The sequence below is a fragment of the Macaca mulatta genome, chromosome 5 (genome assembly GCF_049350105.2).
Source record: "Macaca mulatta isolate MMU2019108-1 chromosome 5, T2T-MMU8v2.0, whole genome shotgun sequence".
Lineage (NCBI taxonomy): Eukaryota > Metazoa > Chordata > Mammalia > Primates > Cercopithecidae > Macaca > Macaca mulatta.
The window spans coordinates 4,910,385-4,937,296 of record NC_133410.1 but is presented as its reverse complement, the minus strand read 5'-3'; the positions used below and the strand labels follow the sequence as shown (position 1 = coordinate 4,937,296).

The following is a 26,912-nucleotide window of genomic DNA, read 5'->3' as shown; positions in this document are numbered from 1 at the left end:
TGGGCACCCCCTTTCCTGCCAGCCTCCCCTGGGGCAGGGATCTGTCACCTGCGTCTCCGTGAACCCAGCACCTAGCCCAGGGTGGAACACATGGTGAGGCCAGGAAGGGTCTAGAAGGGAGTGGTTGACTGGGGAAGGAAAGAGGAGGGGCAGAGGGAGGGAAGGAGGAGGGGAGGAGTAAAGGGAGGAGGAATTGATTCGCAGTCCCAGGGGGACGCTGGGCTTCTCGTTGCCGTGGAGACGGCCCCGGCACAGGCTGCACGAGGCACATGGGGCCCAGACCTCGGCCCTGGCAGGGTTAACAGAGGGTGGGGCTGGAAAGAGGCGCCCCCACTCCCGCCCACCTCTGCAGGGAGGTGTTGACAGGGCGAGGGAGGGATGGAGTCCCTGGAAGGCTGGGCTCCGAACACTGAAGCCAGTGGCTTCCCCTCATCCACACCTCCTCCCTTTATGCAGTGCGGGTCTAGAGGCTGGTCACACCGCTGTCCCCGTGGATTTGCCTGCCGAGTCCCAGCTCCCTCTGTGGGGGCGGTGCCATCCGTCCCCAGGAGCCGGCTCTGCCGCAGTTGCTGCCAGGCGCCACCCACCTCTGCTGCCACAGCCCAGCGCCTCCCCCATCCCTAGCCAGCCATCCCGGCCCAGGAGTGGGGCACAGATATCAGCCCCTTCCATGCTCCCACAGGACCCCAGCAAGGAGCCAGCTCATCAGGACAGACACGCAGAGATGGGTGGGATGCAGGCCAACACACACGAGGGTGCTGCACGTTTAGGAGAAACTGAGGGAGCGACGGGGAAGGAAAATCCCACTGTCACCACCAAATGCACATTTCGCGGGCAGGCGGGCACTACGGGCGCCAGCACTTAGGATGGCACCATGCCCGCCACACGCAGACACAGCACAGGCGAGGGCTCGGCTGGTGGTGGGAGCCTGGGATGCTCTGTGTTTGGGTCCTGCAGAGAGAAGCCAGGGGCACTGCCAAGCGCCTTGGGGGGCAAAATGGGGTATGGGGGAACAAGTGGCTCCCAGGTCTCACACCTGACTGCTCTGTGCCAAAAACCCACCTACCCGCAGCCCCGCCTGGCCCCGGTGAGCCCCCATCAGCCCCTTGGAGTTGCGGGCCAGGCTTCCTACCTGCACGGTGTCTGGGCACCAGAGCCCAGTCTGACGGCCCTGCTTGAGTGCCCCGCTCCCTGGAACGGGTGCCTGCAAGGGTGGATGCCCTCACTTTCAGCCAGCGGTCTGTCACCTGCTCCTGCTGCGCCCCGGGAGTCCACTGTCACCCGGCTGGGCGCCGGCACGCTGGGCCAAGCATCAGGCAGCGCCACCGCAGCAGCAGCAGCTCCCCTTCTGCGGAGCCAGGCTTGTCCCCGCCCGCGGTTCCCACCTTGCACCCGGGGAGGATGCTCAGAGCTGTGTGGAGCCCGCCGACTCAGCCACGCCGCCACAGACTCGCCTCCCCGGCAGAGGCGAAAACAAAAGCATTAATCTTCCCCGGGAGGCCCTTTCTCCTCCATAGCAGAGGAGGAGGAAAAAACCCAGACCTGTTTTGCTCCTGCTCCTCGAATTAGGATGGTTCCTTCCCGATGAACCAGGGTGTACCCCAAATTCTGTATCTGGCATTAAATACCACAGATGCTTACACTGCAGATGTGGGACCCTTGCCTCCCAGCCCATCAAGGGGCAGGGGGGGACACTGACTGCCCGATGCAACCCACTTTGCTCACCCAGTGCAGATCGTGCCTGAGGCAGAGTAACCAGAGTTTGGGTGGGGTCTGCCCCTGACCCCAGGCCAGGGCCTCTCTGGTGTGGGGGCTGCTGCCCATGTCAGAAAGGCGAGGCAGGTGAGGTTCCTGCACCAGCAGCAGCAACAGCAGCAGCTGACTGCACCCAAGATGCACCCCACTTTAGGCCACCAGATGTTCCAACGTGGCTATGCTATTAAGCCAAAAATGCAAACCCACATCTGTGCACTAGGAGAAGACGAAGGGTCGGGGGAAATCTGCGAGGCCCGGGCTCCAGTCTGGCTCTGCCACTGGCTCTCAGTGGCTGATGGCCGGGCACATGGGTGGATCCAGCTGGACGCCCAGGTGAGCGGTGGGAGGCGGTGTGTATATGGGGGAGGGGGTGTGCCTGCATGTGGTGTTGGCCTGGCTGAGCATCAGAGCCACCTGCGTGTAAGAGGAGCAGGGTCAGGGACAGCACGTGAGTGGGGAACGCAGGCCCTGAATGGCCCCTGGGGAGGCAGGGAGGAGTCAGTAAGAGGAGGCTTAAAGGCCTTAGGGTTTCCTGCACACAAAGCCCCCAGATCTGCGGAACAGCGGGGACAGTGCAGGTGGAGGGTCACAGAGAGGGCCGCCTCGAAGGGAGAGGGGAGGCTGAGTCTCTGCAGCGGGGACTTCCATGCCAGGCTGCAGGCTGCTGTTTTTAATGGGGGAGACGAACACTGTCTAAAACACCACTGGGGAGGAAGCCTTGGCAGATAAGCTGGGGGAGACGAGCACTGTCTAAAACACCACTGGGGAGGAAGCCTTGGCAGATAAGCTGGGGAAGACGGGGAGGAGACAGGATTAAGCACGGCAGAGGGGGCGATGGCCAGAGGGGCTGGACCCAGGCATAGGCGTGGTGGGGGTGGGGGTGGTGTGCGGGAAGCAGCAGGTCAGGGGAGAGAGTAAGGATAGAAATGGGGTCTCATGGAGAGTGAGCCACCCAGGCTGCCCTCGCTGAGGTCTGGCCGCCATCTCTTTGTCAAGCAGAAGACAGGGCCGCTGTGTGGGCAGGGAGCGCAGTCCGGGAGAGTGTGGAAGGTCTGGGCTGTTCTCTGCAGAGAACGGAAATGTGGCTTTGGAGTGCCAGGTAGTGCATCAGGCCAGGCTCCATCCTATCCTGCAGGCTCCTCCAGAGCCCTTGCCATCTCCTACAGGGTAGAGTGTGCCAGCGAGGGCTGGGCAAGGGGAGGGGTGAGGGAGGGAGAGGCCACGGCCCCAGGAGAAGGAGAGAGAGGAGAGGGCCAGGCAGGACGTCGTCCCTGGGATGCATCACTGGCTATAAATATCAGATATGATCGCCACCCAGGAAAATACTTATAGGGCAGACAGAACATCTGCAGTCTTATGTGATCCACCTGCGCAGAAAGCATGACGACCCCAATAGATAAGCAGCCAACATTTACATCAGATAACTGAAATACAAGAATTAGGAATGGCTAAAAATGACAAGAGACCAGGCGTGGTGGCTCATGTCTGTAACCCTGGCATTTTGGGAGGCTGAGGCAGGTGGATCACCTGAGATCAGGAGTTCGAGACCAGCCTGCCAACATGGTGACATTCTGTCTCTACTAAAAATACAAAAATCCACCAGGCGTGGTGGCTCACACCTGTAATCCCAGCTACTCAGGTGGCTGACGCAGAAGAATGGCTTGAACCCAGGAGGTGGAGGTTGCAGTGAGCTGAGATTGTGCCACTGCACTCCAGCCTGGGCAACAAGAGCGAAACTCTGTCTCAAAAATAAATAAATAAATAAATAAATAAATAAAACAAAGGAGACTCGGCCTCACTAGGGATTGAAGAAAGGCAAATTAAAGCTAGATCCTGTGGGGTGTGGTGGCTCACACCTCTAATCCCAGCACTTTGGGAGGTTGAGATGGAAGGATCACTTGAGGCCAAGAGTTCCAGGCCAGCTGGGGCAACACAGCAAGATCCCTGTCTCTAAGAAAATTTTTTAAATTATCCAAGATTGGTATTGCATGCCTGTAGTCCCAGCTACTTGGGAGCCTGAGGAAGTATTGCTTGAGGTCAAGAGGTTGAGGCTGCAAGGTGTATGACTGCGTCCCTGCACTGCAGCCTGGATGACAGAGGAAGACCCCATCTCTAAAAAAAGAAATGAAAAAGGCAAGATCCCATGTTTCCACCTATCAAGTTGGCAATGGTTTAGATGAGAAATACTATATCTTGTTGACAAGATTGTAAATCAGTATAATCTTTCTAGAAAGCAATTTATAGTAACCATCAAGAACACTAAAAATGTTCCTAGTTTTTGACTCAACTTCTACATTTCTGTGAATATATCTTAGGAAAAATTAGAAATGCAAACAAAGCATTAATTTAAAAAAGGTGTTCACTGCAATGGTACTGATGGTTGTAAAAAACTGGAAGGCGGCACTGTGTCCAGCCATAAATGATCAGCCTAGTAATTCTTTTTCTTTTTTTTTTTTTTTTTTTTTTTGAGATGGAGTCTCGCTCTGTAGCCCAGGACGGAGTGCAGTGGAGCAATCTCGGCTCACTGCAACCTCCGCCTCCTGGTCCTAGTTCAAGCAATTCTCCTGCCTCAGCCTCGAGTAGCTGGGATTACAGGCATGCACCACCATGAACAACTAATTTTTGTATTTTTAGTAGAGACAGTTTCATCACGTTGGCCAGCCTCGTCTTGAACTCCTGACCTCATGATGCGCTCGCCTTGGCCTCCCAAAGTGCTGGGATTACAGGCTTGAGCCACTGCGCCCGGCCCAGCCTGGTAATTCTGAGAGTCATGATGAAATATGAAGCGAGAGTAAAGCTTATGTCTGAACGAACCTTGAAAACACCAAGCTATGTGAAAGAAGCTGGTCATGAAAGACTACATATTTTATGATTCCGTTCATATGAAATGACCAGAAGGGAAGTCTGTGGAGACAGAAAGTAGAATGGTGGTTGCCAAGGGCTTGCAGGTACAGGAGTGATAGCTAAAAGGTATGGGGTTCTTTCCAAGGTGATGAAACTGTTCTAAAATTGACTATGCTGATGGCTGTAAATATCTGTGGAGATACAGAAAACCATTGAATGGGCTGGGTGCGGTGGCTCACACCTGTAATCCCAGCATTTTGGGAGGCTAAGGCAGGTGGATTGCTTAAGTTCAGGAGTTCGAGACCAGCTTGGGTGACACAGTGAGACTCCATCTCTACAAAAATTACAAAAATTAGCCAGGTGTGGTGGCACACACCTGTAGTCCCAGCTACTCAGGAGGCTGAGGTGGGAGGATCACTGAAGCCTGGGAAGTGAGGCTGCAGTGAGCTGTGATGACATCATTGCACTCCAGCCTGGGCAACAGAGTGAGACCCCCTCCAAAAACAGAAAAAAGAAAACCATTGACTTGTGCCCTTGAAATGGGCATGCTGTGAACTGTATCTCCATGAAGCCGCTGAAAAAGACCCCACAATACCGAAAAGAAGAGATGCTTATGAGGAGTTTATAACAAGCCGGGAACCTGCTAAATAGGAAATCCGAGTTGGGAAACACAGAGATGTTTGGGATACAACATGGCACAGATGGTTTGAGATCAACTGTGATTACACGGAAAGGAAAAATGAAAGAAAACTGGCCAGAAAGTTAGGCTAACTATAACTGCACAGTCAGTGGCTTTATTTTCTTCTTAGCACCTCTCTGGACTTTGCAAACTTTCTCCCATCCATGAGAATGGAGGACATCCCTCTTGGAACCACTCCACAGAGAAGCGCACAGCTCTGTGCAGGGCCAGGACCCTTCCTGCTGGAGTCTGCAGCAGAGGGGAATGAGACACAGTGACTGGGACTGGGATGAGTGTGGCCAGCCCTGTCCCCCCACCAGGTAGAGTTGCTGGATGGGGGTTTGAAAGAAAGTGGCTTGCCGGGCGCGGTGGCTCAAGCCTGTAATCCCAGCACTTTGGGAGGCCGAGACGGGCGGATCACGAGGTCGGGAGATCGAGACCATCCTGGCTAACACGGTGAAACCCCGTCTCTACTAAAAAAATACAAAAAACTAGCCGGGCGACGTGGCGGGCGCCTGTAGTCCCAGCTACTCGGGAGGCTGAGGCAGGAGAATGGCGTAAACCCGGGAGGCGGAGCTTGCAGTGAGCTGAGATCCGGCCACTGCACTCTAGCCTGGGCAGCAGAGTGAGACTCCGTCTCAAAAAAAAAAAAAAAAAAAGAAAGAAAGTGGCTTGAGGTCAGGTCCAGCCCTCTGCCAGCTGTCTTTTTCGTGCCAGAAAAGCAACTCTGCGCTCACGGTTCCATTCCCCTGCGCGTTCTGAATGCTCTTGGGTGTTGGGTACCAGCTGTGGCAGCTGGAAAGGGGAGCCAAAGGTTCACCCCATTCCACCCTCTCCAGATTGACCTCTGCGGCAGCCAGTGGGAGCGCTCTAAAACTCCAATGCAGCCCGGCATTCCCTGCACCAAAGCCTTCCTCAGTGCCCCTCCCTACATCCTCATCTCCAGCCCCGCCCTATCCCCCCAGCCAACTCCCAGAGACCAGCTCCTGTGACCTCCGACCTCCTTGAGAGGGACTCCCATGCTGGGCACAGCCCCTCTCCATTCCCGAGAACCCCCGATCACCTGTCGCTTCCCCCATGGACCATGGGCCAATCCAGGGATGGAGACGGTCCACCTGCCTGACCAGCACCCAGCACTGAGCCAAGGAGGGGCTGCAGGGTCAGGGGGCTCTGTGAATCCAGAGGGTGGGCTACAGGGTGGGGGCCTCTGTGAACCCGGAGAGGGTAGGCTGGAGGGTGGGGGACTCTGTGAACCCGGAGAGGGTAGGCTGGAGGGTGGGGGACTCTGTGAACCCGGAGATGGTAGGCTGGAGGGTGGAGGGGTGGGGGTCTGTGAATATGGAGGGCGGGCTGCAGGGTGGAGGGGTGGGGGGGTCTGTGAATCGGGAGGGCGGGCTGCAGGGTGGAGGGATGGGGAGGGCGGGGTTCTGGTCCTGGCTGCTCCATGGGATTTATCTTATTGAACAAAATGTAGAAAAGGGCATAACATGTAATTTGCACACGGGGAACATGGCCACATGACTACCTCCCAGATCAAGGAACACAACGCTATCAGCACCTCAGAAGCTCCCGCCATATAATTGCTATCTGCGCTGCCTGCCGGGTGGCCCCGCTGCACCTCCTGTGGGGACGAGGTCCTGCTGTGTGCTCTCTTCCATCTTCCGTGCCTCTGAGTCCCAATTGCGACAGCAAACGGTTGGGCCAAAACATCTCAAAGCACTTCCCACATGCTCTGAATTTGTCAAGTGGCACAGAAGAGAGCATCACAAGGCAGGCTTCCTGGAGGAGATGGCACTGGGCAGGCCCTGGGCAGCTGGCGTCCAGTGGCTGAGCTGGCAGGAGTAGCGAGGCGAAGCTGTAGCCAGACAGACTCTTGCACAAACACACACAAATCTCCCAGTCAACTCCCAGGGTGCGGTTAGGCCCTAGCTCAGAGAGGGCGGGGGCCCGGCCCACAGCACTCACCTCCAGCACACGCCCCGTGATGTATTTCTCACATCTGTCACAGCGGATGCCGAACTTGGCGTGGTAGTCAGCTTCGCAGTAGGGCAGGCCGTCCCTGCAGTGAGACAGGCAGTCAGCACAGGGCGAGGGTCACCCGAGGACCCTTAGATCTAACAACCCTCACCAACAAGAAGGTCTGCCCTCAAAGTGGGAGAATGTCCACCTCCTCCTGCCCAGGTAACAACGCCTCCAACAGACCGTGTCACACGGACACCAGCCCCACGAGAAATAGGACGACAATGGTCCCATTTCACAGACGAAGAAACTGAGGAGCACAGGCCAGGCCACCTGCCCAGTGGGTGGGAGGGGCCGACAGCAGCAGCTTCTGGGGAACGAGAGCTGCTTCTGCAGACCTGACTCTTCTTTCTGGCTCCTTCCATTCAAAGTTCAACATCTGGGGCACCTCAGAAAACTGTGAGCCAAAAAGGGGGGACAGTAAGGGCGCCCACATTGGGGATGGGGTTGGAGTATGACAGAAAGCCCAGGGGAGGGTGTCGTAGGTTAGGACGAGACTTCACTGTCCCCCCTGCATCCTGCCCTGCATCACAGTCCCCAAATACGAGGGGGTGACAAAGGCTGACTCTGGCCACACATGGAGGGGCCTGGCCTTCTGTAGTGCAGGAAAAAGCAGGAGGGCTGCACAGACGTGTCCGTCCCCTTTCCCCACGCACACATGCGACCTGCCTACTATGTGCCAGGAGCACAGGGCTCAGGGAATTGGTGTTGAATGCCCGTCATCCTGGGCCTGCACCTCCAGCAGTGGCTTCCTCTGAGCCTGCATAAATGAGCTATAGAGAAAGGCATCTGCAGGGTCATCCTGGCACAGCTCCTGTTATCATGATCTTCACACCTGTTTTCATGATTATTAAGAGATCAACATGCCAGGAGGGATGGCTGCGCAGATGCGGGGAGGGCAGGTTGGCAGTGGCCACACTCGGTGCGGGGAGGTGCTGCTGAGCCGTGGTTAAGTGAACAGGCCTGCATTCAAATGCCACATCCCAGCTGTGTGACCCTGGGCAATCCTTAACCTCTCTGAGCCTCAGCTTCCTCATCTGCAAAATGGGGGAAATAATAGTAAGGACGAATGAAGAGAATGGCAGGCCCTTTCCAAGGTGGCTGAAGCCATTGTCATTACTAACTAGGGCTGTCCTCCCAGCCCTGGCCACACCCAGCAGGTGTGGGGGTGACTGGCACAAAGTGGGGTGCCTGCCACTCCAACGCGCCCCCCTCCAGCATCGCTGAAGTTGCTGTAGTGTTCCAAATTTGGTTTGAGTTTTTACACAGCTGCTACAGAAGGGAGGATTTGCCAGGCTGCCGTGGATTAGACCCCAGCTCACGTTCTTTTCCTGCAACCTCTGTACTGTTGCTAGGTCCCCAGGATGTGGGGTCATGAGCCCCGGGCCTGGGTGCCCCTCTCTGGCTGCAGTCTGGAAGTGGCCCACAGCTGGGCTAAGCTGCCTCTGAGAGAGAGTGGCAGCCCTTCCTTCCACGTGAGAGGGAGACAAAATGAGTCTTCAGGCTTACTTCCAAATGCCGCTGACCTCAGGACTCCTGTAATAACCCACAAATGGGTGTATTTGCAGCAAATGGGAGGTTAAAGATAACATCTCCATGGCAACACCAACGCCCTCCTCGTCAATTCTGGGACAGCTCTGGAGGCTGCTAAGTAACATGCAGGGTGTGGGTGAGCTGCCAACGCTGCGGGAGGGGCCTGCCGCCTGCACGGGGCTGCGTGCACCACACCGGGCGGTCCCTGGCTGACTGTGACACAGGTGGGGAAACTCATGCGCCCCACAGGTCCCTCACCCTGGGTGCAAGCTCACCTCGGTTTGGAGGTTTTACTTAAAATGATGTCTTGGAGATCATTGCAGATTCCACAGCAGTTGTAAGAAACAACACAGAGAGGTCCCATGTACCCTTCACCCAGTTTCCCCCAGTGGTGATGCAGAATTAGTATATACTCTCAGCCAGGAAGTGAACACGGGCACATCCACGGACGTGATTCAGGTTCCGTGTGACACGCGCTCGAATGTGCATGCATCTGCGTGTGTGTGTGTGTGTGTGTGTGCGCCTCACTCCGTGCAGTTTTATCACAGGACGTTTTTCATCTCCCTCAATTCCTGTGATGATTTTGCTCCCATTGGGCATTGAGAATAAGCACAGTGTAGACAAAAGACCTTCTAGCTCCCATGAAGGGGCCCTCTGCGCTCAGAGGAGCTGCCCTCTTTCCGCTCGTCCACGTATTCGCCCCTCACCTGCGCCATGCAGAAGGCTTGCCTGCCTCAGGTCCCCGACCCCACCAGGGTTAAAACCCACCCCCAGCTCCTGGCCCTGAGCTGCCTCCATTCAAGGCCATGATCTTCCCAGAAGGCTTACCCAGTTCCCAAACCGGCCACCACCCCAGCTTGACTGCACATTTGTGGGACATGTTTGGTGCCGGTGGCAGCCGTCCCAGGGGCCCCTGCCTTGCAGAAGACAGAGTGAGTGGCTGCGGGGCCCCAGCCCTGACACCTGCGATGGTCAGACCCTCTCCTCATCCCCGTGCTGGCCTCTGCTGACATTGCTTCACCTCCTGCAGCATATCCAGGCGCCAGAAAGGGCAGCTGATCCCATGGGGATGGTGGAGGGGGACTGAGACGGAGAGGGAAGGCACTTCAAAAACTCAGCCCTGGCAGCCCTGGCAGCTCTGCTTCTCATCCATAAAAAAGGAGCTGGAAGCTGCAAACGCCGTTAGAGAAGCCAGGGCTGGCCAGGGAAGGGGGACACAAGGCTTTCAGGACAGATTCGCTAGGCTCTGGACCATGTTTCTCACCCAGCAGCAGGATAAGAGTAGCTGCGTGAGGAATAGGAGAGACGCAGAGGGGGTGGTGCCTGGGACACGTGCAGAGTGCGGGACCCCCGCAGAGTAGGGAAGCCTGAGCGGAGGCTCTCACTGGAGCCCTCCTCCCACTTACTTGCTGATGTACTCGGCGTTCAGGAGCTTCCCACAGCTCTTGCACTTAAAACAGCCCAAGTGCCAGTGCTTGTCCAAGGCTACCAGGGCCTGGCCGTTCTTGATTTCTGTGCCGCAGCCCCCACAACCTGGAAGGAAGAGAACAGAACACGGACACCCCCACCATTGTGAGAGGTGTGGGGGAGGCCCCCTGCTCTCCAGACTCCGTGAAGGCCCCTGGGGCAGCCAGAGGGGCGGGGCAGACGAGCAGCTGGGAGGAGCCTCTCACACAGCAGTCTCTGGAGCACGGGGAAGGCAACTGGGGAAGTTTCATCCTGCATGCATTGAGCGCTGACTGCATGCAGCCTGGGCTGTGAGCCGGGGAAGCCTAGATGAAGAAACAGAGGCCCTGTCTTGCAGGAGAGTGGAGTCAGCTCCCGGCACAGAGACGTGCCAGGTTGAACCCAACTGTGACTCGATGTGCCCTCCGAAGGGAAATGGACCGCACTAGAGAGGGCTGAGCCAGCCACCAGCCCCCAACCCAGTCACCCCTGGGAGCTCTCCTGCCACACCCAGCCAGCCAAACCCACCTTCTCTCTTCCTGTCATCCCCACAGTGACTGGCACTGTCCACCCCATGGCCACCTGCCTCGTGGGCCCCTGCCTGGCCTCCTGGTGCCCTCTCTGTCCCTCCCAGCCGTGCCTGCCCTGCTCACTTGCCCCATGTCCTAGGGCCTGGTCTTTATGCACAGGGATTCCAGCTTCTGGCCCTGCTCTGAGCCCGTGGCCCACAGTCCCTCCACCCTATGAGCCACCACACCAGGGGCTCCACAGCCAGCATCATGGGCGTGCTGCAGGCAGGGGTGCCCCTGGCAGAGCAGGTGGAGCAGGCTGGGGAGCTGGGGAGAGCCTGGTGCATGAGCCTGCATGGGATGCGGGTGAGTGCGTGTGCATCTGTGTGCATAGCGTGTGACTGTAAGTATGTGGCTGCATCTTACGGGACTGTGTGCATTTGTATGTCACCTGAGTCTCCCCGTGAGTCTTCCTGTGAATATATGAGGTCAGGGGTGGGGAGTGGGAGGCAGAGTGACAGAGACACCTATGACGGCATCCCCAAGGGAAAGGGCCTCTCGCAAGGTGAACACCTGGTGACAACAGCAGCAGCAACTGCGACAGAGCAGGGCCCACTGAGTCAACCACCCAGGTGTGCATTGATTCACGGATCATACACGCCCTCACTCCAGGGACCTGCACCTGTCATAGCTGAATGTGTGTCAGTGTGTGTGACTGGTGCATGAGTGTGTCTATGTATGTGTTTGTGTCTGCATGTGTGAATATGTCTGCATGTGAGAGTGTGTCTGTGTGTCTGTGGCAGTGTGTGTCTGCGTGTGAGAGTGTGTGTTTGTGGAAGTGTGTGTCTGCATGTGAGTGTGTGTGTGTCTGTGGAAGTGTGTGTCTGCGTGTGAGAGTGTGTCTGTGTGTCTGTGGAAGTGTGTATCTGCATGTGAATGTGTGTGTGTTTGTGGAAGTGTGTGTCTGTGTGTGAGTGTGTGTTTGTGGAAGTGTGTGTCTGCGTGTGTTTAAGGGTGTGGTTGTGTGCTGGGGGCATGACAAGGGCAGGCCCCAGACCCCGTGATGGACAGGCAGGAAGAGGGTGTCTGACAAACAGGGCCTTGCCACCTGCAGGAGCCCCTGAGTACTTCACAGACCAAGCAGGGACCCTCGCGCCCAAGGACACCTCCACCCAAGATGGAAAGAAGGTGGCCCCAGGGCCTGATGCGCTGGGTACAAATCCTGGCCCCCACTAGGCGCTGGGTCACACAGAGCGTGTTCCTCCTGCGGGAGCCCCCATTTCCTCATCGTGGGGTGGAGCGATCACCTCCGCACTTGGTGCCTGCCCAGATCCAGTGCTAATTTACACAGAGGACCTGGCCCAAAGCCTCTGTGTCCTGGGTGAACAGTGAGCACTGGCGAGACCCCACGTGGGCCTGCTGTGTGGTAAGAGCTCAGCGGAGGCCGCTTCTGTGCATGGCCTCCTTAGTTTCTTTTGGCAGAGACCTGAGACATTGTTTTTAACAATTAAAACAAACGAACACTCACAAAGCTGTTGGTCAAGCTCAGGATTTCCTAAGTGACCACGCTGTGCAAATTCACATGCTACTTTGGAAAACAGCCAGAGAGCAGATTCAAACTCCAAGGGAAGGGGGGCCTCTTACTCATCTCAGGACCCTGGGTGCCCAGCACAGGCTGCGGGCTTGAGAGACACGTGGGGGAATGAATGAATGAATGAATGAATGAATGAATGGGAACCAAAGTGAGAGGATGCCTCCACCCTTCTCAAGTCCAGGAGGCGACCCCCACATCACCCGCTTCGCCACGCTCCTTCCCTTGTCTCTGCAGAGGCAGACGACGCACAGCCCAGACTTAGCCTCCTGGCTCCCCCCACTTAGCAGGTGATAAGGCACATTTTGCAAAGGTCTGTGGCAGTGGCTTTCAACGTGGGGCACTTTTGCCCAAGAGACATTTGGCAATGTCTGACGACCCTTCTGACTGTCATAACTTGGAGAGGGTTCCAGGCATCTAGTCGGTAGTGGACACAGGGTGCTAACCTTGCCAGGACAGCTGCCCTCACCAAAGGGCTCTCTGGCCCCACATGTGAATGGTACTGGAGCTGAGATCCCTGATCCGAGCCTCTGTTGGCTTGTCTGCACGTCAAGGGAGCACAGCACACAGGGCTGTGTGGTGACCAGAGGACAGGCAACAGAGAGCAGTGGTCAGATCCCAGCTCTGCCCCCCACCGGCTGTGACCTGGGGAAGTCACTTCACTTCTGTGTGCCCCTGGAGTGAGGGCTTGTGTGACCCGTGAATAAATGCACACACGTTGACTGGTGAGGTGGGCCCACCTCTGATCTCACTGCCACTGCTGTTGTCACCAGGTGGGCCCCTCGCGGGAGGCCTGCTTCCTCTGGGATGCCCTTGCTTCCTCTGGGATGCCCTTGCGGGCATCTCCGCCACTCTGCCTCCTACCATATTGGCCGGCGCCCTCCCCTGCCAAGAAGCTTCCTTGACCTTGAGCTCCAAGCTGCAGGGGGGATGCCAACCTCACACCTGCCTCGGCCCCCTCATTCTCCTATCAGCAGTACACGTGGAGATAAGAGCAAGGTGCAAAAGGAGTGTTGCCATGGAAACCACATCCTCACTTTCTAAACACATCTGGAGCTCCATATTTCTTTGTGGGCTCTGCACATGGCAGCTCAGAGTCCTGTGTGACACAGGCTGTGGACTAAAGCTGTCAGTGGCAGAATGTCCCTAGCAGGGCAGAAGGGGCCTCAGGACACCCCAATGTCAGCTGGCCACGTGCCCGTACATCCTGGCTGGCACTGCCAGCAGCAGCAACAGCATAACCCTCCTAGAACCTTCCGCTTTTCTATTTTCCCCAAAATGCTCCCTCTTCCACCAGATGTGGTCATGGTGGGGGTGGTTGTGGTGGGGGGTGGCTAGGATGTGCCAGGCAGCCTCTTGGAGCCTCAGCTGGGAGTTCAGGGGGTGCAGGTGCAGGAGCCAGACCCCCACTGCAGCACCCCAGGTCTAACTGGGGTCAGGGGAGTAGGGGGAGTCTCAGATTCTAGATCAAATCTGAGATTGAGTTTTGGAAACAAGGACTCTGACCGAGCTCCAAAACTTGAAAGTGATTAAACTCCATGAACTTGGCTTGCAGTTTCATTTAGGAACCTGTACCGAGGAGGAAAAGCCGCTGGAAAAGATAAAACATGTTCAAGTTCAGCCCCAGTGCACTGCAGTCAGGACTAGACTGGGACACAGGCCTGCCATGAGCCCAGAGAGGGGCGGGGGCTCCTGCGAGGATCCTGGGTTTACCTCCCAGGCACACCCAGGGGTTCTCCTGTTTCCCAGGCAGCCAGCAAGGGGGCAGGGGCTCTGGTCCGGGCACCCACCCTCTTAGCACTACCCTTGCAGGAGCAGAGAACACAGGGACTCCACGTGCCACAGTCCAGGTGGTCAACCCTGTCGCTGGAAGAGTGGAGGACCCTAAAGCCCCATCCCTGGGCCCGGGACCTTGGGACTGCACACACGCCTTCCCGCCCCTTCATCCCTCACTCTGGTGGGGCCTCCCCAGGTCGAGGGGGTGGAGCTAAAGAGCACGGCAGCCAGGCCCAAGAAGTACACGTGGGGTCTTCTCAGCATGGATGGAGCTGCTCGCCATCCCTTTTCCCCAGGCCAAGCGCATCTTTCCCAGTTGCCAGCCTGCCGCCCACACCCTGGCTGGCCCCACACCCACATCGAAGGCCCAGAGAGGGGACACCTCTTGCCCTCGGCCCCCAGTGGTGAGTGCAGGGTCCACCCCGGGTAGCTGGGCTCAGAGCTGCCTCTGGGTCGGCACGCGGCGCTCGCACTCCGGGAGGGCCAACCTGTGGCAGGCTCGTGACCAGCAGTGGGTCAGCACTGGAGAGCTGGGGCTCACGGGAAGGAGCAGAGCTTCAGGGACACAGGGGACCCCCCAACGAGCATGGTGGGGAAGCCAAGGCTTGCGGGGTGTTGGCTGCTCCTCCTGGAAGGCGCCTGTGTGGCCCACCCTAAAGGATTTCTTGTTCCTGAGTGGCCTGCTTGGGGCACCAGAGGGAAGCTCAGGGCCACGGGCCTCAAGCTTGAGCTCTGCCTCAAGAGCCAGCCACTCTCCCCTCCCCAGGGAAGGGCAGCCACACAGGCAACCACGTGAGGCCCCGCCCTGCTGTCCCCTGACCCGGCAAGCCAGCCAGGCAGACGGTGCTGCTTCCTACATTCCGGACTGACTGGACTCTACCCCACTCCACAACCATCTGTGGCTCCTCATGGCCTCCAGATGTACCGAGAACACCATGGCGTGGCTTTGGAGGAAGCTGCCATCTGGTGTTGCTGTCTCAGTGTCATTCCTGTTCCCCACCCCCACGCTGCAGCCCCGTCCACTCACACGGGTCTGGGGGGTGCCCATGCTGCAGCCCCGTCCACTCACACGGGTCTGGGGTGTGCCCACGCTGCAGCCCTGTCCACTCACACGGGTCTGGGGGGTGCCCACGCTGCAGCCCCGTCCACTCACACGGGTCTGGGGGGTGCCCACGCTGCAGCCCCGTCCACTCACACGGGTCTGGGGGGTGCCCACACTGCAGCCCTGTCCACTCACAAGGGTCTGGGGGGTGCCCACGCTGCAGCCCTGTCCACTCACAAGGGTCTGGGGGGTGCCCACACTGCAGCCCCGTCCACTTACATGGGTCTGGGGGGTGCCCCCAGCACATTTCACAGGTGTGTTCAGTCTTTGCACTCTCTTCTCACCTGTAGCACCCTCCCCCTTCCAGACCCACCTGCTGGAATTCAGCCTGTGTCTCCAGTTTCAGAGCCAAGGCCACCTCCTTAGACAGCCTCTGCCCCTAGCGGGGTAAGCTCACTTGCTTTGGACTTGAAAGGCCTTGGCCCACCCCTTGGTACTTCCGCCCCCTGACGGACACTGAGCACCCAGCACACCCACTCCTGCCGTGTACAGGGCACACCTGCACCTGCAGAAGAGCTCCTCCAGGCACAGCTGCTGGGGCAACAAAAGCAGGCCGGACCGGGAAGACTGCAGACATCCACACAGGAGCCAGGACTGCTGCTCAATGCTTTCTAGGCGCAGAAATGGTTCTAAGCTCAGGATTCTCACCACAGGTTGGGGGAAGGGGCAGGTTACATTATTAGATGTCTAGGGGTCCTGGGAGCTTTGTTCTTTGAAAATGCAAATTTGATATTTCAAAATAAATTTACATTTGGAGAGGGCAGAGTCTTTCTGCCAAGGGTATTTTTGAAAACCTCAAAAAAAAAAAATCTCAGACAGTGATTCTGTGGTTGGTCATATTTCCATCCCCCCGACCCCGCTTTTTTTTTTTTTTTTTGACAGTCTTACTCTGTCACCCAGGCTGGAGGGCAGTGGTACAATCCCAGCTCACTGCAACCTCCGCCTCTCAAGTTCAAGCGATTCTCCTGCCTCGGCCTGCTGAGTAGCTGGGACTATAGGCGGGCACTACCACACCCAGCTAATTTTTGTATTTTTAGTAGAGCTGGGGTCTCACCACTTTGGCCAGGCTGGTCTGGAACCCCTGGCCTCAGGTGATCCGCCCGCCTCGGCCTCCCAAAGTGCTGGGATTACAGGCGTGAGCCAATGTGCCCAGCCCATGTTTCCCTTTTTAATTTGGCTGCCAGGAAGCTTTGGACAAACTTTAAAACTGATCTCCCCCTTTTAAAATTTGCCATAGAGCTTTTGATTACTATCTCAACTTCATTTTAACAGTACTACTGTTTGTGAAGCCAAATTCTCAAAGATGGATAAAAGGCATTAAATAAAACCACGTTTACGTTAAAAAAAAAAAATTCAATCAATCCAGGCCCTAGCTGGAGAGAGATTTTTGAATGGAGGACTTTCCTAGCAAGTCCCGAAGCAGCACCCTCCCCACCCAGTGCTGCTGCGAACTTCGTCCCAAGGGATGCAGGCTTCGCTTCGTTTCACAGAGTCAAATTATAGCCAGCTCCCAGGGCCAACGCCGCACTCCTGGGAGGCTGGAAGTGGAATCGCCTCTATAGACACTCTCAACACAGCAGACAAAGTGGGGGAGAAAGGAGGCATTTGACACAGGAGAGGAAATTAATTGCAGGCAAGATGCTGACTCCAGAAATCAGTAGAAACCTCTCCTCCGTCTGGGGACACGTGGCCCTGCCTCTGGGGACACGACAGTGACCACGGTGCTCAGAGTGGGCTTCTGCAGCAGGTGCCTAGCAGCGGTGGGTCCTGGTGTGCCGGGCTCCCCTCCCAGAGCCTGTGTGCCATCTCATGCCCCAGCAGAGCCACCCCAGCTGGGAAAGGCCACTTGGCTGCCCCCTTCTTGCTGATACTTGGCCCCACACCTGCAAACCCCTGACACTTTGGCTGGCATTTGTTTTTTTCACACTAACGACCTCCTGCTTCCTAATTCAAGAAGCATTTATTGAGCCCCCACTGCATACACACCTGGCCTAACTCCTGGGAGGTGGAGCAGTGAACCCGAGCGCCCCTGACTGCGGGAGCCCGGAGCTCAGTGCTCTTCTACGGGTTCTCGGGGGTCCAAAGGGGTCCCAGGTAGCCTGGAATTAACAGAGGGGAGCTGAGGGGAGTGAATGCCAGAGGGAAAGGACCCGAAGGAGACCTGGAAGGCTTCCTGGAGGAGATTTGCTAGAGCCGGGCGAAAGCAGCAGTGGGCATTAGATGGGAGAGCAGGAGAGACACATGGGGTGGAGAAAACAGCCAGTGCAAAGGCTTGGCGGCACGAGAGCCCCGGAAACTTCCATCCCTGGCTGCCTCCTCACATTTATCCACAGCGGTTCACTGCCGCTGCTGCTGCTCTGGGCCCCTGTTTGTCAGGCCCTGTCCCTGGGCACTGCAGAGACCACGCCCCCAACTCAGCACCCCCCTGCTAAGCCCTCCCCAGCACCTCCCACTCAGCACGCCCCACTCAGCACCCCCCACTCAGCACCTCCCACTCAGCACGCCCCACTCAGCACCCCCCACTCAGCACCTCCCACTCAGCACGCCCCACTCAGCACCCCCCACTCAGCACACCCATCCACTCAGCACGCCCCCACTCAGCACACCCATCCACTCAGCATGCCCCCACTCAGCACGCCCCCACTCAGCACCCCCCACTCAGCACCTCCCACTCAGCACGCCCCACTCAGCACACCCATCCACTCAGCACGCCCCCACTCAGCACCCCCCACTCAGCACCTCCCACTCAGCACGCCCCACTCAGCACCTCCCACTCAGCACACCCATCCACTCAGCACGCCCCCACTCAGCACCCCCCACTCAGCACCCCCCACTCAGCACGCCCCCACTCAGCACCCCCCACTCAGCACCTCCCACTCAGCACGCCCCCACTCAGCACCTCCCACTCAGCACGCCCCCACTCAGCACCCCCCACTCAGCACCCCCCACTCAGCACCTCCCACTCAGCATGCCCCCACTCAGCACGCCCCCACTCAGCACCTCCCACTCAGCACGCCCCCACTCAGCACCTCCCACTCAGCACCTCCCACTCAGCATGCCCCCACTCAGCACCCCCCACTCAGCACCCCCCACTCAGCATGCCCCCACTCAGCACCTCCCACTCAGCACCCCCCACTCAGCACGCCCCCACTCAGCACGCCCCCACTCAGCACCCCCCACTCAGCACCTCCCACTCAGCACGCCCCACTCAGCACCCCCCCACTCAGCACCCCCCACTCAGCACCCCCCACTCAGCACGCCCCCACTCAGCACGCCCCCACTCAGCACCTCCCACTCAGCACCTCCCACTCAGCACGCCCCCACTCAGCACCCCCCACTCAGTGCCCACTTACTTCGGAGGCCCTGGGGCAGGTGTGCGCTGCTGCCCACCGACACGGGCAGGGAGCATTTCTGGCACATGCATTCCTTCCCGTTGAAGGTCACTCGGTCCCCAGGAGGGAAGGGCAGCCTGAAACAAGAGAGCTCGTTACCAGCCAGGCCCGCCTTCCGGCTCCTCTCTGGGGGATCCCTGCCCCAGAGCAGGAGACCAGGGCCAATGTCTCCCCAGGGCTTCGCAAAGGGACCATTCACAGGCTGAGGATGCAATGCAGGGCCTCTCCACCCAGGCACTGCCGCGTCCCCGCAATAGGACCTCAGGTAGTCATTGACATCTGAGCCTCAGTTTCCTCATCCGTACCAACAGGCAGAATCGTAGCGCCTAAGGCGGTGGTGAGGACCAGCTGAGGGCCAGCCCAGTGCTTGGCACATGGCAACATGCCATGCCACCGGTGCCTCCAGCCCACCCTGCCTTCCCGGCGACATGGGATGCTTTCTTCATATCGGCTCAGCAGCAAGGGCAGCAGCTATACCCACTGGGCATCTCCTGTGTACCCAGGGCCTGCTACTGTGATAGGCGCCCTATAGGCATGCCTCATGAATAACCGCACGCCATTCAACCTAGTTGGCATTTGCTTCATGTCTTGTCTTTTCTTTTTTTTTTTTTTTTTTTGAGATGGAGTCTCACTCTGTCGCCCAGGCTGGAGTGCAGTGGCGCGATCTTGGCTCACTGCAAGCTCCGCCTCCCGGGTTCACACCATTCTCTTGCCTCAGCCTCTTGAGTAGCTGGGACTACAAGCGCCCGCCACTTCGCCTGGCTAGTTTTTTTGTATTTTTAGTAGAGACAGGGTTTCACCGTGGTCTTGATCTCCTGACCTTGTGATCCGCCCGCCTCAGCCTCCCAAAGTGCTGGGATTACAGGCATGAGCCACCGCGCCCGGCCGCTTCATGTCTTCTCTATGTGCGAGAAACTGGAGTTCAGAGAGGATGTGTAACTTTTCCAAGGACACATCGATACGAGTCAGAACCAGAATCAAACCAAGACCTGTCTGGCTTCAAAGTTCCACGATTTATCTACCTGGGCCGCGAAGAGGGCAGTGTCTTTAAAAGCACACCTCGTAGACAGGAAGACGCTGGACAATTGGATCCTGTCTTTATTTAAAATTCTGCCATTCTGCTCTAAATGGAGTTTTTGCATTTATTTCAATTTTTTAAAATTTTGCATTAAAATATCATTTACTTGACTACTGAGTTTTCTGGTACCCCCTTAAAGTCTGCCTCCGCAGCAAGTGCCGGGAGCAAGGCTGGGTGAGGGACCGCGGAGAGCCGGCCCATCCTCCTGCAGCCCGGGGATGTCTTTGGAGACTGAGGGATGGCTCAAGTAGCTGCATCTAGCAAGCTCAGGCCGGGCCACCTGCAGACGGGGCCAGAAGCACAGCCTGAGAATGCTGCCATGTCTGCCCTCGACACCTGCTGCCACCAAGCTCCCAGTAGCCGCCGGGCCACTTGCCTTCCCCAGCTGAGCCTGGCCAGAGAACCAGGTGCTTTTTAGGCAGAAGCCTGTGGAAGTGTCAGACCGTGGGTGCCCCTTAAGGCTCCTGCGTGGCCAGGCGTGGTGGCTCACATTTGTAATCCCAGTACTTTGGGAGGCTGAGGTGGGAGGATCACTTGAGGTCAGGAGTTTGAGACCAGCCTGGCCAGTATGGTGAAACCCCGTCTCTACTAAACATACAAAAATTAGCTGGGTGTGGTGGTGTGCACTTGTAATCTCAGCTACTTGGGAGGGTGAGGCAGGAGAATCACTTGAACCGGGAGGTGGAGGTTGCAGTGAGCCAAGTTTGCACCACTGTACTCCAGCCTGGGCGAAAGAGTGAGACTCCAAAAAAAAAAAAAAAAAAAAGCCCCCCTGCTCAAACATCTTTGTTGGGTTCACCCGTCTTCTTCAGGGAAGAGACCATAGATGCATTGTTGATTGAATGAATGGGTGAATAAGTGAAGGATTGAAGCTCCCCTAGGGGGCTGTGCTTGGTCTACTCTCTCCTGATGAGTCCCTGCCCGGCCTCCCACCAGGGCCTGCCAGATGGAGCTCCCTGAAGCTAGAGACCACTGTGCCTTCCCCTGCTGAAGGCCTGCCAGAGCCTCGCCCTGTGGGGCTGGCATTCAGTGTCCTTGGTCCATGCAGCAGGTGTGTTCCTGGATTCCCACTGGGCCAGTACCTGCTCCTGGGGATCCAGGACAAATACAGGCTGAGCTGGGCCCAGGGCCCTCTCCTCCCATTCGCCACCCAGGAGCCTGCACGGCTCTCCCATGCCCATGTTGCCACTGTGTGAGTGCTGTGGTCTGCTGCCCCCTGGGTCTCAGTGTCTTGCACCCTCCCTGTCGTGGGGGATCTTGAGACAGAGTAGGAGCCCCTCCGCATCCCTGGATGTGCTTGGAGCGAATATCTGGCTGTGTAACCCGGAGCAAGTTACTCAGCCTCTCTGAAACGCTTCTCACCTATAAAGTAGGACAGAGAACGCCCGCATTCCAGGTTTGTATTCACACATTCATTCGCCCACAGGACATCCTGCCCGGGAAGCTCTGGCATATTGCCTGGGCCTGAGAGGGGCTGACTCAATGGCATCTATGATTTTATTTCCTCAACTTTATTGAGGTACATTGTGACAAATGTACACACCCATGTAACTGCCACTGCCACGTCATGATATGGAACATTCTTTCCACTGCAAAAAGCCCCCTGTGGTTGTCTACAATCACACTGCCTGTGACCTCTGGCCTCAGGCACCATGATCATCATTGTCACCAGGGCCCCAGACACTGTGACTATCACTGTCACCGTGGATTAGATTTGTGTGTGTGTGTGTGTGTATGTGCGGAATCACAGAGCACGTAGTCTTTGGTGTTTTGTCAGCGCCGTGTTTTTGAGATTCACCTGTGCTACTGCCCATGTCGATCCTTTGTTCCTTTGAGGACTGAGCAGTGTCCGTCCCATGGACAAACCACAATAGCCATTCCATGCAACTGCGGGGGGCTTGTGGGCTGTTTCCGGTTTGAGGCTGTTACAAATAAAGCTGTTAAGCACAGTTGCCAACTAGCCTCTCCGCGGATGCAAGCTTTCCCTCTGGGTGAATGCAGAAGACGGGTTTTCTGATCATGTGCTCAGTGTGTATTTAACTTTATCAGAAACTGCCAAGCCGGTTTCCACGGCCACAGTGCATGTTCGGCACTGGAAGGACACTCCTCTGGCTTCGCATCCTCACCAGCACCTGCCACGGTCCATCTTTTTAGCTTTAGTCGTTCTAATGGAGGCGTAATGGCATTTCTTTGCAGTTTTCATTTGCATACCCCTGTGACCAATGATGATAAACATTGTTTCACGTATGGTGTTGGTCATTTGTGTGTGTGTGTGTGTACACATATATACACACACACACACATATATACATTTTTTTTTTTTTTTTGAGACACAGTATTGCTCAGTCACCTAGGCTGGAGTGCAGTGGCACAATCTTGGCTCACTGCAACCTCTGTCTCCTGGGTTCAAGTGATCCTCCTGCCTCAGCCTCTTGAGTAGCTGGGATTACAGGTGTCTGCCACTACACCCGGCTAATTTTTATATTTTTAGTAGAGATGGCGTTTCACCATGTTGGCCAGGCTGGTCTTGAACTCCTGACCTCAAGCAATCTGCCCACCTCAGCCTCCCAATATGCTGGGATTACAGGCATGAGCCACCACACCCAGCCCATATGTATATGTTCTTTAGTGAAGTGTGAAAGACAATAGGATCTCAGGACCCCAAACTCACTATGCCAAAGGGAAAGTTAAGCTGGGAACTGAGTCATGCAAAAACTGCTTTCCTTTTGTTTCCAGAGAGCTGTAGTTTCACAACCCCATGTCACATGTAAAATGCAAAACAGAATGGCTATGACAAATGTAAAATGTAGATTTACAGAGGGTTAGTCTTAACTGTTTCTTCGACTCCCTCTTTTCACATGTAAAACACAGATTTACTGAGGCTCTGATTAGCATATGAAATCTAACTATAAAGACTGTAGCTATCTGCCTCATGGTCCTCCTCCTCCCCCTTTTTTTCTCTCCTTCTTGCTCTTTCCCCTTTAAATACCGAAGTGTCCCAAACCCCCTTTGGAAAAAGAACAGCTCGCAAGTGCTCCTGTGGCTTGCATTTCACCCTGGGCACATCCTCAACCTTGGCTAAATAAATCTCTATTGATTGAGCCCTGCCTCCATCTCTTTTGGTTTATAGTTGTCTCTGTTAAACTCTTTTGCCCATTTTTTAAAAAGTTTTTTTGAGACAGAGTCTCCCTCTGTCACCCAGGCTGGAGTGCAGTGGTGTGATCTTGGCTCACTGAAACCTCTACCTCCTGGGTTCAAGTGATTCTCCTGCCTCAGCCTTCCAAGTACCTGGGATTACAGGCACCCACCATCATGCCTGGCTAATTTTTGTATTTTTAGTAGAGACAAGGTTTCACCATGTTGGCCAGGCTGGTCTTGAACTCCTGACCTCAAGTGATTCACCCGGCTCAGCCTCCCAAAGTGCTGGGATTACAGGTGCGAGCCACTGCACCCAGCCTCTTTTGCCCATTTTTAACAAGATTTTTGGTCTTATTATTGAGTTGTGAATAATCAATATTTTGTAAATAATCCATATTTTGTAGAGCAGTGCTGCATCAGACACAGGTGTGAGGGTTCACCCTTGAACTCATATCTAACACGGCACTCTCTGCCAGCCGATGGCTTGCTTTTACAGGTTCTCATTTTGCATTTCCTTCAGCCCACAAAACTTCCTGTTAGTTTATTTTGGTGTAGGTTGGCTGGCAACAAATTCTCTTAGCTTTGTGGGTCTAAAAAAGTCTTTATAGTGCCTTCGTTTCTCAGTAACAGTTTTGACATTTTATTCGCATACAATATAATGTACAATCCAGCAGCTTTTAGCATATTCTGAGTTGTGCGACTATCACCATAATCGATTTTAGAACAATCTCATCACCCACAAAAGAAATCCCATGCCCTTTAGCAGTCTTGCCTTCAGTTTTGGAAGTCTTTTGTGCTTAGTCTAGAATTATTTGATAGATATTTTTCTCTCAGCATCTAAGAAATGTTATTCTATTGTCTTCTAGCCTACATAGTTTCTGATGAGAAGTCTGGAGTCATACCTTTGTTCCTCTGTAAATAATATTTCTTTTCCTCGGGCTGCTTTTAAGATTTCTTTTTAGCACTGGTTTTCAGCAACTTGATTAGGATAGATTTGGTAGATTCTGATGTGTTTATTCTGCTTGATGTTCATTGAAATTCTTGGATCCATGTGTTTACAGTTTTCACCAAATTTGCAAAATGTTCAGCAATTCCTTCCTTAAGTACTTTTTGGTCTCCCTTATCCATCTAGATAGAGACAAAGATCTACAACCACAGGTCCCTGAGGGGCTTTTCATGTTTTTCAGTCTTTTGGTCTCTCTGCTTAAGTCTGAATTCTTTCTAATGCTGTGTCTTCAAGTTTACTGATATTTTCTTCCGAAATACCCAATCTACTGCTAAATCCTTTCAGGAGATTTTCCACTTCAGCCATTGTATTGTTCATTTCTACAAGTACCAGTGGTTTCTTTTTATATCTTCCATAACTCTCCTATTTATGTTCATGTTTCCTTAAAATACTTAATCATATTTACAGTAGCTATTTTAAAGTCATTATGTGCTCATTTACCATTCCTGTCATTTCTGGGCCTATTGTTACTGACTTTTCTTCTGGGTTTGGGTCACATTTCCTAGTTTCCTTTTATTAGGTTGCTGTTTGTTACGATTAATTTTAATGACAAAACCCACAATTACTTTTGCAACAACCTAATACAACTAGTAATTTTTCTTTCTTTCTTTCTTTTTTTTTTTTTTTGAGAGACAAGGTCTTGCTTATTACCCAGGCTGGAGAGCAGTGGTGCAATCATAGCTCACTGCAGCCTCAAAATCCTGGGCCCAAGCCATCCTCCCACTCTAGCCTCTCATGTAGCTGGGACTACAGGCATGCACCACCATGCCAGGCTAATTTTTAAATTTTTTGTAGAGACAGGGTCTTGCTATGTCACGCAGGCTGATCTTGAACTCCCAGCCTCAAGAGATCCTCGCACCTCAGCCTCCCAAAGTGGAGGGATTATAGTCATGAGCTGCTGTGCCCAGCCATCACCAGCAAGTTTTGACTGGACACTGAACACTTATAAATTTTACGTCGTCGAATGCTGGATTTTTAAAAATCTTCTTGTGAAAAGTGTTGGGCTTTGCCCTGGCGGACAGTTTATTTGCAGATCAGCATGATCTCTTAAAAAAATAATTAATCAAAAAAATAGAGGTGGGGTCTCTTTATGTTTCCCAAGCTGGTCTCCAATTCCTGATCTCAAGCAATCCTCCTACGTTGGCCTCCCAAGATGCTGGATTACAGGTGTGAGCCTCCGCGCCCAGCCAGCGTGATCTTTCTGAGGCTCATTTTCTGCTTCGGCAGAGCAGGTTCATTGTAGCCTTCACTCTGGGGCTGTTTTGTCTTCTGGATAAGACATGACCCTTTTGGTGTCCACACTGCATGCCCTGGGGTTCAACAAGGAATCTCCACCCTGGACAGGACTCAGATGTTTCCCAAATCCAGCAATTGTTTCGTTGGCGCCACCTGGTCATGCTCTGCCCCACTGTGTGAAATTTCTCTATGACTACAGGGCTTCGTGCTTGGTCAAAGACTCCAAAGCACCTGTGCAGATCGGTGCTCTTGTCCGCTGTGCTCCCACCCCTCTGGCATCGTGCCCAACAAGTTCCAGCTGTGCCTGCCTTTCTAGTCACTGTCTCCTGCCTCAGGACAATGCCGCAGTCCCCTTGGGTCTCTCCTCCAACCCCATGCTAGCCTTCCAGAAACCGCCTCCAGGAAGGAAGCTGGGGCAATCACAGGCCTCACCTCACTTAACTTGTTCCCTTCTCTTAGTTCTGAGCCCCAGAGTCTGGAAATGGTTGTTTCATATATTGTGTCCAGTTTCCTTGTTGTTGATGGTGGCTGGACAAGTCCAGTCCCAGTGACTCCAACATGACCAGGGCTGTCTGTTATTATTTTTTTAAATAATAGATTAACCAGAGGCGATCTTTCAAACCAACTGTGAGATGTCAACCCTTATCTCTAAGCTACGTACACAAAAATCAAACATTCAGATAATCCCTGGGAGAGGTCTGACCCAGGTCACGCTACGATGACACAGCGCGACTCTCCCTAGAAATACTCCTTGTCATCGTCACCTCCTGTCCTTAGCATCCTCTGACAAAGGTTCCATTTCTGTCTCTGGCGCATGCTGTAACCACAGGGAACTGCTTTGGAAACAACATTGAAAACGCCCCCTGCAAACTGGGTGTGGTGAGACAGGGAGTACAGAACAGAAAATAAACTGTTTTTCATGTTTTTATTCTTTGTTTTCTAGAAACAGAACATTTCCTCTGGGAGGAACAAGTCAGGGGCTGTGGACGGAAGGGGGAGGTAGGGACCATGTGGGAAGGCTGCCTTCGGGCCTCCCTGCTCAGCCCCAGGAGGTGCAGGCAGAGGAGGGCCGGTGCAGTCTTGCTGCCCGGGCAAGGACCCAGTCTCCGCAGCCAGCACTCTCTGCTTGCTTGCTCTGTGCCATGCACCAGACCCAAAGCGGGGCAGCCCACCCCTGCCCTTACAGGGAGGCCTCTGGACACACTGCAACAGAAGGGTGCAGACTGTGGGCCCTGGGACAGCCTCGCTGCAGGACGCAGAGGGCAGATCACGGGAGGGAGCAGGAGGAAGAAAGCAAGGGAGGGAGGGAAGGAGAAAGGCCTGGAAGGCCGGGGCAGCGGAGGCCAGGTGCCCGCTCACTCACCGGCAGACGGCGCACACAAAGCAGTCGGGGTGGTAGGTCTTGCCCAGCGCCGACACCACCTCACCCTCGATGAACTGGTCACAGCTGAAGCAGCGGGTGCCGTAGAGCCTCTGGTAGTCCAGCGTGCAGATGTACTCGCCCTGCCGCACGAAGAAGCCGCCCTCGGCTAGGTCGCAGCCGCATGCTGGGGGAGGACGGGCGAGGCGGTGTTAGCGGCAGAGGGGACCATCTCCACATCCCTCAGGCCCCAGGTGGACCCCCCTCCACACACGCACCACCACCTGACACAGGCAGCGAGGCCTCAGCACACACTTGGGGTGGCTCACTCAACTCTTGGTGGGCCAGGCTCCCGGGACAGACTCCGGCTCTGGCCCCTGGCCTGGTGGTGAGTGGACTTTCCTTACAGAAGCTTGGGAAAAGGGCGCTGGCTGGGACAAGAGCCAGG

The 26,912-nt window shown here is 55.3% G+C and overlaps 1 protein-coding gene across 50 annotated transcripts in view; it reads right to left on the bottom strand.

Annotated features, from left to right (window-relative positions):
• The window catches only part of ABLIM2 (actin binding LIM protein family member 2), a 198,989-nt gene that overhangs the window by 109,801 nt on the left and 62,276 nt on the right, over window positions 1-26,912 (bottom strand). For all 50 annotated transcript variants that reach the window (XR_013417723.1, XR_013417724.1, XR_013417740.1 and 47 more), the window contains exons 3-6: window positions 26,468-26,651; window positions 18,608-18,723; window positions 10,237-10,363; window positions 7,244-7,337 (exon numbers count right to left, since the gene is read on the bottom strand). Coding sequence is in view for 25 of the 50 variants with exons in the window: in XM_078003108.1 (XP_077859234.1) it covers window positions 7,244-7,337; window positions 10,237-10,363; window positions 18,608-18,723; window positions 26,468-26,651 (521 nt within the window). In the remaining 25 variants the exon portion in view is untranslated. The remainder of the gene's footprint in view (window positions 1-7,243; window positions 7,338-10,236; window positions 10,364-18,607; window positions 18,724-26,467; window positions 26,652-26,912) is intronic.